This window comes from Chiloscyllium punctatum, chromosome 42, assembly GCF_047496795.1.
Source record: "Chiloscyllium punctatum isolate Juve2018m chromosome 42, sChiPun1.3, whole genome shotgun sequence".
Lineage (NCBI taxonomy): Eukaryota > Metazoa > Chordata > Chondrichthyes > Orectolobiformes > Hemiscylliidae > Chiloscyllium > Chiloscyllium punctatum.
The window spans coordinates 37509056-37521257 of record NC_092780.1 but is presented as its reverse complement, the minus strand read 5'-3'; the positions used below and the strand labels follow the sequence as shown (position 1 = coordinate 37521257).

General features: G+C 41.4%; 1 protein-coding gene across 2 annotated transcripts in view; it reads right to left on the bottom strand.

Moving 5' to 3' along the window:
- Positions 1-12202, bottom strand: part of myo1d (myosin 1D) — a 545704-nt gene that overhangs the window by 409846 nt on the left and 123656 nt on the right. For both annotated transcript variants that reach the window (XM_072561832.1, XM_072561833.1), the window contains exons 9-11: positions 10700-10845; positions 3511-3625; positions 1427-1597 (exon numbers count right to left, since the gene is read on the bottom strand). In XM_072561832.1, coding sequence (XP_072417933.1) covers positions 1427-1597; positions 3511-3625; positions 10700-10845 — 432 coding nt within the window. The remainder of the gene's footprint in view (positions 1-1426; positions 1598-3510; positions 3626-10699; positions 10846-12202) is intronic.

Here is a 12202-nt window from a genome sequence, read left to right as displayed (position 1 = left end):
ACACAATATTCCAAAGGTTTAACCAGGGCTTTATGGAGCTTGCAGCTCTTAAACTCAATCCCTCTGCTAATGAAAAGCAACACACCATACACCTTAACAACGCTATCAACTTGGTTGGCAACTTTGAAGGATCTATGGACGTTGGCCCCAAGATCCCTCGGTTCTTCCACACTGCTCAATAATCCTGCCTTTAACACTGTAATCTGTATTCAAATTCAACCTTTAAAATGAATCACTTCACACTTTTCCAGGCTGAACTCCACTTGTCACTTCTCAGCCCAGCTCTGCATCCTGTTGATGTCCCATTGCAACCTACAACAGCCCTCCACACTATCCACAACTCCACTAACCTTAATGACATCAGCAAATTTGCTAACCCACCCTTCCACTTCCTCATCCAAGTCATTTACAAAAAACACAAAGAGCAGAGCTCCCAGAACAGATCCCTGCAGAACACCACTAGTTACTGAGCTCCAGGCTGAATACTTCCCATCTACTACCATCCTCTGTCTTCTATGGGCTAGCCAATTCTATATCCAGACAGCCATATTTTCCTGTATCCCATGCCTCCTTACTTTCTGAATGAGCCTACCATGGGGAACCTTATCAAACACCTCGCTAAAAATCTATATACACAACTTCTTTGCTTTTGTGCTCTGTGGTTCTATCTACAAAGCAAAGAATTTCATGTTTCTCTCTCTTAGTCTTGTGCTCTCCACCCAACTAATAGCAATGGCACATACATCGAAGGTAACATAAAGATTACTGCCTAGTACAGGAACACACGCTGCTGGCTATACAGTGAAATTAAAACTGCTGGGTAGACAGAGTCTGTCGAAGACAGTTCAGAACTGGCAGATTACCGAGGGGCAAAGTGATGGGTGCATCAGGTGATGAATTGGGAAAAAAAAACTTAAGGTGGAATTCCATGATCTCAAAGTCGGAATTGCAAATTTCTTATCCCAGTGCTTTTTAGCAAATTTCATATGCACACAGTTATTGTTATTTTAATTCAACAGGCTTCAATTTGCTGATAAATGATTTCAGGAAGCCCATTCGTGAGAAATGAGAGTACGATAATCCAAAACTAGAGGGCACAGTTTTAAAGTGAGAGGGGAAAGATTTAACAGGGATCGGTGAGGCAGCTTTTCACGTAGAGGGTGGTGCATGTCTGGAATGAGCTGCCAGAAGAAGTGCTGTAGGCAGGTACAATACAACATTTAAAGGGCATCTGGATGGGTATATGAATAGGAAGGGTTTAGAGGGACATGGGCCAAATGCTGGCAAATGGAATTAGAATAATTTAGCTTATATGGTAACTCTGGACGAGTTGGACTGAAGGGTCTGTTTCTGTGCTATACATCTCTATGACTCTACGTCAAAAACACTACATTCATCATCAATTAATTAACTGAAGAACAGTTACCTTCCGGCTGGAGTAATGTGCATGTTTTTGTAGTTTGGTGTTCAAAGCATCCAAAAACATCTTATCAGTGACCTTCCCAACGTTTACACAGGCATCATCCAGAATTGAAATGATACCCTTGTGTTGCTGCTCCACTAAATCCACAATGATCTGATTGTTAAAGTAATCGATCTGTAGAGAGAGCAAACAGTCATTTGCTTTTAGACACCCACTATTTGGTCAATTACATTTACAAATCTTTTAGGCAAAAATCAAAATGACCAAAATTAACACAGGATACATTTAATTTATAACATGAAGAAAGGTGGGGTAACTGCTCATATTTATTATGCAAAGTACTTACCTTCCTGGAATCTCAACACTTTTAACAACCGAATTATAATTTATTGCTGCTTTAACAGTAGAGAAAAGGAAGGGTAAGGGTTGGAATTAGAGTTTTAAGCTACCTGCATCAAATGGACTGCATAAAGGAGAGAGAACTAGCCAATAATTATAACATCATGAAAAAATTATTTTCTCCCTAGGTTATTTTTGGGACCTTGAGGAAATTCCTCTTGTAATCCCCACAGAGACTGTACTTATAGATTGTAAGACATTTTGGAACATCTTGACATCTTGCAAGGCATATTATGAATGCAAGTCTTTCTCTTTTACCCTGTCAAAACATGTTCCATTCAAGTATACACAGTCAGAGCTCATCATATTCTCAATGATATGGAGGTGCCGGTGTTGGACTGGAGTGGACAAAGTTAAAAATCACAGTGACTAGCTACCTGATAAAGGAGCAGCGCTCCGAAAACTTGTACTTCCAAATAAATCTGTTGGACTATAACCTTGTGTTGTGTGATTTTTAACCATATTTTAACCAATGTCGACCTTACAGAAAAACCAAACTGTATTGCTTCCTTTTTATTAATATACTTTTATTACTCATCCTAATCTCACATGGCATCTCCATGTATGTGAGATTTGTCTTAGTATTTCTCGCATATCCCATTGGCACATAAAATAGAAAAATATATTGAAAAGGAGCTTATCAGTTATTCAAATAGGCTGTTATATAGGGCAGAAAATGTGTTGCTGGAAAAGTGCAGCAGATCAAGCAGCATCCAAGGAGGAGAATCGACGTTTCGGGCATGAGCCCTTCTTCAAGAATGAGGAAAGTGTGCCAAGCAGGCTAAGATAAAAGGTAGGGAAGGACTTGGACTTGGGGGATGCGATAGGTAGAAGGAGGTTAAGGTGAGGGTGATAGGCCGGAGTGGGGGTGGGGGCGGAGAGGTCAGGAAGAAGATTGCAGGTTAGGAAGGTGGTGCTGAGTTTGAGGGTTGGGACTGAGACAAGGTGGGGGGCGGGGGGGGGGAAGAGGGAAAAATGAGGAGACTGGAGAAATCTGAGTTCATCCCTTGTGGTTGGAGCGTTCCTAGTGGAAGATGAGGCGCTCTTCCTCCAGCCGTCATGTTGCTATGGTCTGGTGATGGAGGAGTTCAATGACCTGCATGTCTTTGGTGGAGCGGGAGGGGGAGTTGAAGTGTTGAGCCACGGGGTGGTTGCATCTGCAGTCCTCACTTTCTCCTGTTATATAGGGCACTTGTTTAAAATTTGTCTGCTCAAATGAATGAAAACATTGTTTCTGCACTGGGACTATTAGCTGTCAGCTTTTGACAGAAATCTGATGACCTTGCACTGTTGCTTAGCTCTGAGACAAGAGTTCAAATTGAGCTGCAGGGTCACACGGGGTGAAAGCTGATGAAGCTCACTTCACTGGGAACTGCTACATCCAAAATCTGATTAATTTAGTCTTAAATCACTTCCCAGTTGGCAAGGGGAGTCTGGAAAAGAAAATTACAGTTGCGGATTGCCCAAGTGAAATGCATGCATGCAAAGCATTTAAATCAAAGTTACGCTGATGAGGCAGACAGTGCTTGTCTGAGTGCATCATTACAATACTCTTGACAAAGCTTTGGCATGTAGAAATGACTCACAGAAAAAGACAAGCATTAAGTCATGAAAAAGAACATCCCATTGCTTCAGCAATTCATTCCAAACTGACATGCACACCCAAATAAAATTGCTCTGTGCCTTACATGTCTCCAGGGGATACCTTCACGCTGGTACTCTTCCTGTTCCTGCTTCAGGACAAGCTGGATGAAGAGCTGCTGCAGTTTCTCATTGCAGTAGTTAATACAAAACTGTTCCAAACTGAAAATATACAAAAACACACAGTTACCATCAGTAATGTTCAGACTTGCCTACTGTGTGTTGCTTTCATCAGCTAAATTTTCCCCAGGTGATTTAGAAGAAATCTCAAGAGGAAACCGTCTAAGTTCTTCAGTTGTAATTGATTGTTACCCACTCAATTAACTCAATGCAGTTCCGATCACGGAGATTCAGGTTGTATCTCCGTGTGTGTTCATCATGGTTTTTGTCCATTTTTCACACAACAGCCTGGATATTATTGGCTGTTATGTAAAAACAAACTGTCAGAAATAAATCTTTAGAAAATTCATTCATGGGACTTCAGTGTCACAGGCAACGAACCCATTTATTGCCCATTTGTAATTTTCCGTGAGCTACCTTTACTGATTTCAGAGTTGCTTTCCAAGCTATTTTAGAGAGCAGCGATAAAGATAATAAAAAAAGGAAGATGTTGTTCAGTCCTTCAAGCTTGCTCTGCCAATCAATGAGACCATTGCTGATCTTCTAAATCAAAACCATTTTCCGACATTTCCCTGCATCCTGAAAGAACAGCAGAGAGGCCAGTGTCCTGTCAGCAAGTCACCCTTTATTTATTAGTGCACAGTACACTGACTGTGGCAAGCCAGCTCGGAGTCGGTCCTCAACTAAGGAGATTCTAATCTCCTGGTTACATTAGTCAGCCGAGGCTTTCCTGATTGGCCCAAATTAATAATCGCAAATCAAGCACTTTATAGCTAATAAGGTCAACCTGGTCCCAATCACTGCATCCCTGCTCCCAATAAGTCTGGGGATGTAGGCCTGGTCTTTTGCTTGGCGGAGGCATGTTGCTAGCATTGGAATTTTTGCTGCCATAAGCCCAGGTCTGGAAATATCAGGTTTAACCTGGTGTGAGAGGTTTCTCCCCGTCAGCAACTCTGCCAGAGCTATCCCTATTGTTGTGTGAGGGGTGGTCCTATAATCAAACAAGAACTGGGACAGTTTAATGTCAATCAACGCTGCAGGCTGCTTCTTTAATGCTTGGACTGCTCTTCCCACTAGACTGTTTGACAACGGATGGCATTGAGCTGTCTTTATGTGCTGAATATCATTTGACTTTAGGAAATATTCAAAATCCTTGCTGGTAAATGAAGTCACATTGTCCGTGACCAATACTTCCAGGGGTCAGTGTATCGCGAACAATGCTTAAAGTTTCTCAGTAATCATCCCAAAGTTTGCCGTACAAACTTTATATACATCCTAACACTATGAACAGGCGTCCACAATGACCAGGAACACCGACTCATGAAAGGAACAGCATAGTTGACATGAAACCAATCTGAGGGTGCTGCTGGTGGCAATGTTTGCCCTTGTTGGCACTCTGGACACTGCTTCACCAATGCAGTTATGTCAGCATCCAACCCTAGCCAACAAATATAACGTCTTGCTCGCATCTTCATCTTGGAAACACCTGGTTGACCCTGGAGGAGTTCAGCCAGTATCTGGCAGTGACCTTCACACGGGACTATCATCCTTACATCCCACAGTAACATGCTGTCCTCTACAGTGGATCTTGTCTCACTGGATCCAAGGAAGGTATTACTCCTGGTTGCAATGGCCCTTCTGTTTTCCCCATTATCATCAGCTGTTTCAATTTTGCTAGGACAGGATCTTTTTGGGTCCATAGTCGAATACTGTCAGCAGTGACTGGAAGAGTATTTCAGAAAGTTTAAAACCAAAATGGACTCTTCTAGGGGAGGCACATTTAGTGCAGTATCTGCCAATGAGAGGCAGCTCAAGGCATCTGTATTAGCTACTAACTTCTACTTGTACCCACTGAGCATAAAGTGTTCAATGCTGAGTTCTACCAGTAGCTATGGGCTGCAGCACCTTGCCTTCCTTTAGTAGTTCTGGCAGGGATTTGTGATCTGTTACTACTAAAATTCCTGTCTGTAAAGGTACTGGTGGAACTTCCACACACCAAAGATGATCGCCAAATATTCTTTCTCTATCTGGGCATACCTATATTCGGCATCAGCCAAAGTTTGGGAAGCATCCGTTCTCAGGCGTTTCTGTCCATTGGACCACCAGTGAGCCAATATTACCCCAGTACTGTATGGGGAAGCATCACATGTCAGCACTATCTCTCGCTTTGGACAGGAGTGAGCCAATACCTTAAATGATAGTAGCTTTTCCACTTCCCTACTTCTTGGCAATGTGACCATTTCCAAGGCTGACCCTTTTTCAACAGCAGGTCTAAACGTGCCAAGATGGAAGCCAGGTTATGTATGAATGTTGCATAATAATTCACTAATCCATGGAAAGACCCAAGCTCTAGTACAGGTGTGGGATCTAGGGCTCCTTTTTCTAACAGGCACAACCCGGTTTTGTCGCCTATGTAACCCAAATAGGTCACTTGGAACACACATTTTTCCCTTCTAAGACATATGTCCGCCTGGGAGAAACATTTAACCACCACTTTCAAGATCTCCATGTGCTCTTTATTTGCCTTCCCAGTTATAAGTGTGTCATCCAGATAAATGGCAACCTGAGGTAGCCCTTGTAAAGTGTTCTGTGCTCTGCTGGAAAAGAGCTGATGATACCCCAAATGGTCATCTTGTATTTTGATATAAACCCTTATGGATACTAATTGTAGTGAACAACCAGTCGCAATTGCAGGTAGGTAAGGCTTACATCCAGCTCCGTAAAGGACAGCATCCCCCCCCAGCTTTGCATACAAGTGCTCTCTGCGAGAATCAGTTTACCATTTTGCTTAAAATCCCACAATGGCAAACTGACCAGCCAGGCTTCACGATCAGTACAATTAGTTTGATGATTTCTCCAGCCTCCTTATTTCTGTCGCTACTTTTGCCTGCAAAGCTAATGGCACCAGGCAGGCCTTGCAAAATCTCAGAATTGCTTCCTCGTCAACACGTAAAGTGGCTTTGTCTCCTTTCAGAGCCCCAAGTCCTTCTCGAAAAACATCTGGAAAACTTATTGAAGACAGACTCTGCAACCACAGATACAGTTGCACTGGTATCAACCTCCATGGGTGACCACTTAACCAAACATTCATTTTAATCTGGCTCTGATTTGGACGTCACTAAACTATTTAACTGTTCCAACCCACATGTAGGGGAACGTTCCAGGACGTGCATTCTCCTGGGTACTGGCCTATGGGTTTTCTTACTGAAATCAAGCCTTGTAAGACTCCTTTCCTGTCTCAAGTCCCCATACTGGTAGCAATTAAAATGGCTTGCTACCAGATACTGAAGAACTGTTTAGCCCTTTGGCTGAGGCTTGACTTTGTTGTGGAGTGGCAAAGGGATCCCCCTGCTCAGAGCATGCCCTGTGAGGCGCTCTGCAATTTCTGACACTCAAGTGGTGTACTCCCAAGCTCAGTCAGTCAGGTGAGGGAGTCCACTTCCATTGGGATGTCCTGTAGTTCCCACGGTCCACTTGCCACATTTTCTAATGACAATGGCAGCTCCAGTGCCTGTTTGAAGTCCTGTTGATCTTCAGCTGGTAGGTGCTTCTACATGGTTACATCATTCATCCCACATACCAAACATTGTCCCAGCATCTCATTCAGGGCTAATCCAAAATCACATGCCTCTGCCAATCATCACAACCTCGTCAAAAATCCCAATACGGATTCCCCCCAGTTCTCTAACAGTTGAATAAAGCCTATAGTATCTCAGGAGGTTTGGGGTCATAATATTTCTTTACCAGCTCCATCAACTCGTGGAAGTTTTAGTGTCTGGTGCACCTGGGGAATTTAAGCTCCTTATAACGGAGAATACTGTGGGTCCGCAAGCAGTCAAAAGGATTATTTGTTGCTTTTCATCTGTCCCAATGTCATTTGCCTGGAAAAAATATCACATTGTTTCCACCTACTGGGCGCAGTCTTCAACAGCAGTGTCAAAGTTTCTCAAATAGAAGCATGATGCCAAAAATGCTTACCCCAACACCAAGATGACAGTTGCAAGTGAATGTTCTTCGGGCACGTTCCGTTTTCTCCTGTTGCCACTGAAATATCCTGTCACCAAGACACTATTTACTAGTGCACAGTACCCTGACTGATCAGTCGTCAACTGAGGAGATTCCAATCTCCTGGTTATATCGCAACGGTTTTCCTGATTGACCCAGGTTATTAACCCCACTCAAGAACCTTATGGTTAAATGAGGTCAATCTGGTTCCAATCACTACAACCCTTTGGCGTTTTTAATACACAGAAATCTATCAACCTCAGTCTTAAACATATTCAAAGACTGAACCAACACACTTCCCTGGAGTGGAGAATTCCAAAGATCTTGACACTCAGCAAAGAAATTCCTTCTGACGTCAATCCTAAATGGCCTTCCAGCCAGAATAACTGCTATGGAATAGTCAAAGACAGTAAATTTCCATTTCAAAAGGACTCAAAGGGGTTTTTATAGCAGTTTAGCAGTTACACGGTCACCACTACTGATAATAGCATTTTAATTCCAGATGTATTTAATTACTTAAGTTTAGTTTCCCATCTGTATGGAAAGATATAAACTTAATTTTAGCCTTGTAGGTACATACCTGTATAAATATTGGGTGCAGGAGTAGGCCATTTGATCCTTGAAACCTGCTCTGCCATTTAATAAGATCTGGCTGATCGGTTTGTGGTTTGATTTCCACATTCCCATCTATCTCAGACAACCTTTGTTTGCCTTCCCTAACAAGAACCTATCCACCTCCACCTTAAATATATTCAATGACCATGCCTCCACTCTGGTACGAGTGTTTCAAATTCACTCAACTCAGAAAATATTTCTCTTCATCACTGTCCTGAAAGGTAGTACCCTTACTTTAAAACATTGCCTCAACACTACCAAATCAAAAGGAAGGTTAGCAGGTCTGACCATTTCATAAAGGCATCAGCTGGCACCCACAATTGCTTGGTATCACCTTGGCAGCTCCAGTGCCTAACTGGATTCACTCACAAGAGCAAGTGTATTCTCTACGTTTATCTTATCAGGACAATTCAGCACCTTAACGTACTTAATCAAATTGCCCCTGTCTTCTAAGAAGTAAGCCTAGCCTGTCCAAATTTTCCTCATAAGTCAGCCTGCTCATTCCAAGTATTAATTTAGCAAAGCTGCTCTGAACTACCTCTAGTGTATTTCCATCCTTGCTTAAATAAGGAGACCAAAACACACACTATGAAATTTACGGTCTCGCCAATGCCCAATATAACCAATGCCTAAAATCTTGCCTTTAAAATGTTCAACTTTTCTTGTAATAAAAAGATGGTGCTGCATTGGCCACCTTAATTATTTGCTGTACCTGCTTACTAACTATTTGGAACTTGTGCACCAGATCACCAAAATCCCTCTGCACGTCAGAAATACGTAGTCATTGTCTATTTAAGCAATTGTTGGCTTCACATTTGTCTGTGTTACACTCTATCTGCAAACTTTTTGTCCATTTACTCAATGCATTTATATTTGTCTGAATCCTCCCAATGTGTTTCCCCAAATATTTTTGTCTCATCTGCAGGTTTAGCTTTCATGCCTTCATTCCCTTTACCTACACAAGTATTTACCGAGACTCTGTGGAGTCAGATTACTAACTGAAATACTAAGATGGAGAAAAAGCAAGCACCAAAAGGAGCAAGCCATCACCAAATGAATCTTTCACTTGGAAACGGGAATAAGGTCTCCTACACCATTTTTGAACAAAGTCATCCAGATTGTAGCAGGTTCACGTCTAGATTAAGTAGCTGTAGGAAAGATTTTCCCCTTCCCCACCAGTTACTGACCATACAGAGACAAACGTGTTCTTTCTTGCAGCCTGGAAATGTTAACCATCAATTGCCAAGTAGATTAGTCCAAATTCCACCATTTCAGTTATCTTACAGATGAATGCCTCATTCTTTCAAACATAAATACACCATCAACACTACCAAATCAAAAAGGAAGGTTAGCAGGTCTGACCATTTCATAAAGGCATCAGCTGGCACCCACAATTGCTTGGTATCACCTTGGCAGCTCCAGTGCCTAACTGTTCTCATGGCATTGACGGTGCTCATCACATCTTTGGTACCATGTAATGTCAATACTTCCTTCACACTGATTGGTGTTGATGCACAGTCGATGATATCTCAGTTAGCACGGCTCAATGAAATAAATTTAGTGTTTGTCTATTTTGCTCTGATTAACAATTCAATTGGCTTCATGAGTATAGTACTCAAGCCAAAGTACTATTAGAAAGTTGCAGCAATGTTTAGGCTGTGAGTGATTTATGCAATGATTCGGACTACTAGCAATCGAAGGTGGACTACAGTTACTTTGTAGAATTTTTAATGAATATATTGCCTAGAAACACCAATTCAAACATGAATGCACATCATTTAGATGCAATAAGTATCTAATATGGGGCACAGCCAACATTTGGGGGGGGGGGTGGAGAACACACTGCACTAATTGAAAACTTCAATTTCTTCTGTGAATGCTCTACTGCCTTATTCTACTACTTATTTTCTCACAAACCTGTTGATATTGTCAGTTGGAGTGAGGGCCTGAAACAATACAGCTCAGATTCTGCAATTCATGCTGCTTGTAAGCAAGGATCACCAATTTAGCCTCTACATTATTTCAACCACAGATGACGACTGAAATACTAGTTCCTACAGAACAAAGGCTATAGTATATGGTTCAGGTATGTTCCACTATAAACTTTAGTCATGCACGTGATCAGAAATCTTCCCATGTGGCTGCAATTACAGAACTTCTCTATGTGTTTTCTTTCTTTGCCACCTCCTACTTTCTCAAATGGTATCCCTTATGTTCCAAGTTTTCTCTGACACAGTTTCCATTGGCACCAGGAGTACTCTAATAGCTTATCCAAAATATCCATTTCTCATATGTTAGACAAGACAGTGTTAATAGGCATCATAGCTAAATCCAATGCTGCTCCCCTTTGAAATCCATACAAATGCATGGTCAGCATCAGGACTGCTGGCTAATACAATGCAGGAGGATTATCTGTTTTGCTCACCCCTTGTCCAGATTTGCTGATGCCTGAAGTTCACCCCAATTTTCTCTCACACTGCTCCTTTAATTACGTACCTGTTGTTGTCAAAGATCTCAAAGCCATAGATATCCAGGACACCGATAACTGTGTTCTTCCCATGGATTTTGGCATCATAATTCTTAACTTCAATGATGTCATTAATTCGGTTGACAATCCAGCAGAAAAGCCGATCATATATTGCCTGCAAGCATTGAAACACCAATTAAACTGATGTTAACAATTATTTGTTAAGTAACAACATTCAGAACAATCTAAATCAATGGTTTCACCATGTCAACTCAAAATTATTCATAGGAGGTATAATAGAATTGAGTGCCATTCAGATTAGTTACAGTGCATCTGTAACTACAACTTCCAAGGTATTTCCTTCCTTTCTTCATTTCAGTGAATTTATTCCTAGGATATTGTGGGTCTGGAAAGGTAGCACTTATTTCTGATCCATAACTGCTTTGTGGTAATTCACCATATTTTATGCTTCTACAACTGAGTTGCATAATAACACCACTTCAAAAGCATTTCAAAACTGAAGCTTTGTAGCAACCAGACCAGCAGAACTGCCTTAATGGTTTCTCTCTTACGTCACAAGAAATGTTAGCAAATTTATTAGATCATCCACTACATGATCGAAACTCTTAATCTCTTGGTTGGATAGTTCCAAAACCCCACACACTGCATGTTTCACATGAACATGGATTTCTGTTCAGAGCTCAGGGTTGTAGAACGTTTTCTTTTGCTTCACTTTAACCTAACATTGACCAGTATTACCAGAGATAAATGCCTTTATAAATATCACAAGTCTCTGATACAATCAAGACCTAAATAACTGTATCAGAAAATCTTCTAACTCTTGTTCTTTACTGTTTGAGTAGTAAGGCAAAATCTGTGTTATTTATCCCTACAACCTCAACCAGCCCGAACAATCCTCTAGTATATCTGTGTTTCTTTACTTCTGGCTTCTTCAGCATCTCCAATTTTAAACTACTCTGGCATCAGTGGTCATATCTTCAACCTCTGAGGCTGTAAGCTCGAGAAATCCTTCCATAAACCACCCAACTTCCTATGTCTTTGCCCTCCTGAAAAACCGTTTGATCACTTGCTCGGATATCTTCCGTGACTCAGGGTCAAACCTTGTCCAATAATCCCCCAGGATAGGCCATGGGGTTTTGATAAAGAAACGACTTAAACACAAGTGTTGCTAAAGATTCATGAAACTTCAGAGACAAGCTTTCAATATTTACAATCTCTGAACTTAATTTGGAAAACTTGAAATACATACAGCTGGCCTTTTCTGTGTGAACACAGCCCCAGTTTGGTGAGGATTTCTCCATAACTGTAATGCTTTATTCCTTGTACTACGCTAGTGAATCTTCACTGCATCTGTTTCATAGTTTTTATACCCGTTCTGCAATGAATACCCACAGCCATTCAATATTTGAACCATGGCTAGTCATTTTCCTGGACAAATGGAAGATCACTTCCTTGCTCATGTGTTGTTTGACCTTATGTATAGAATACAGTTTTCTTTTCCAAAGACCTTG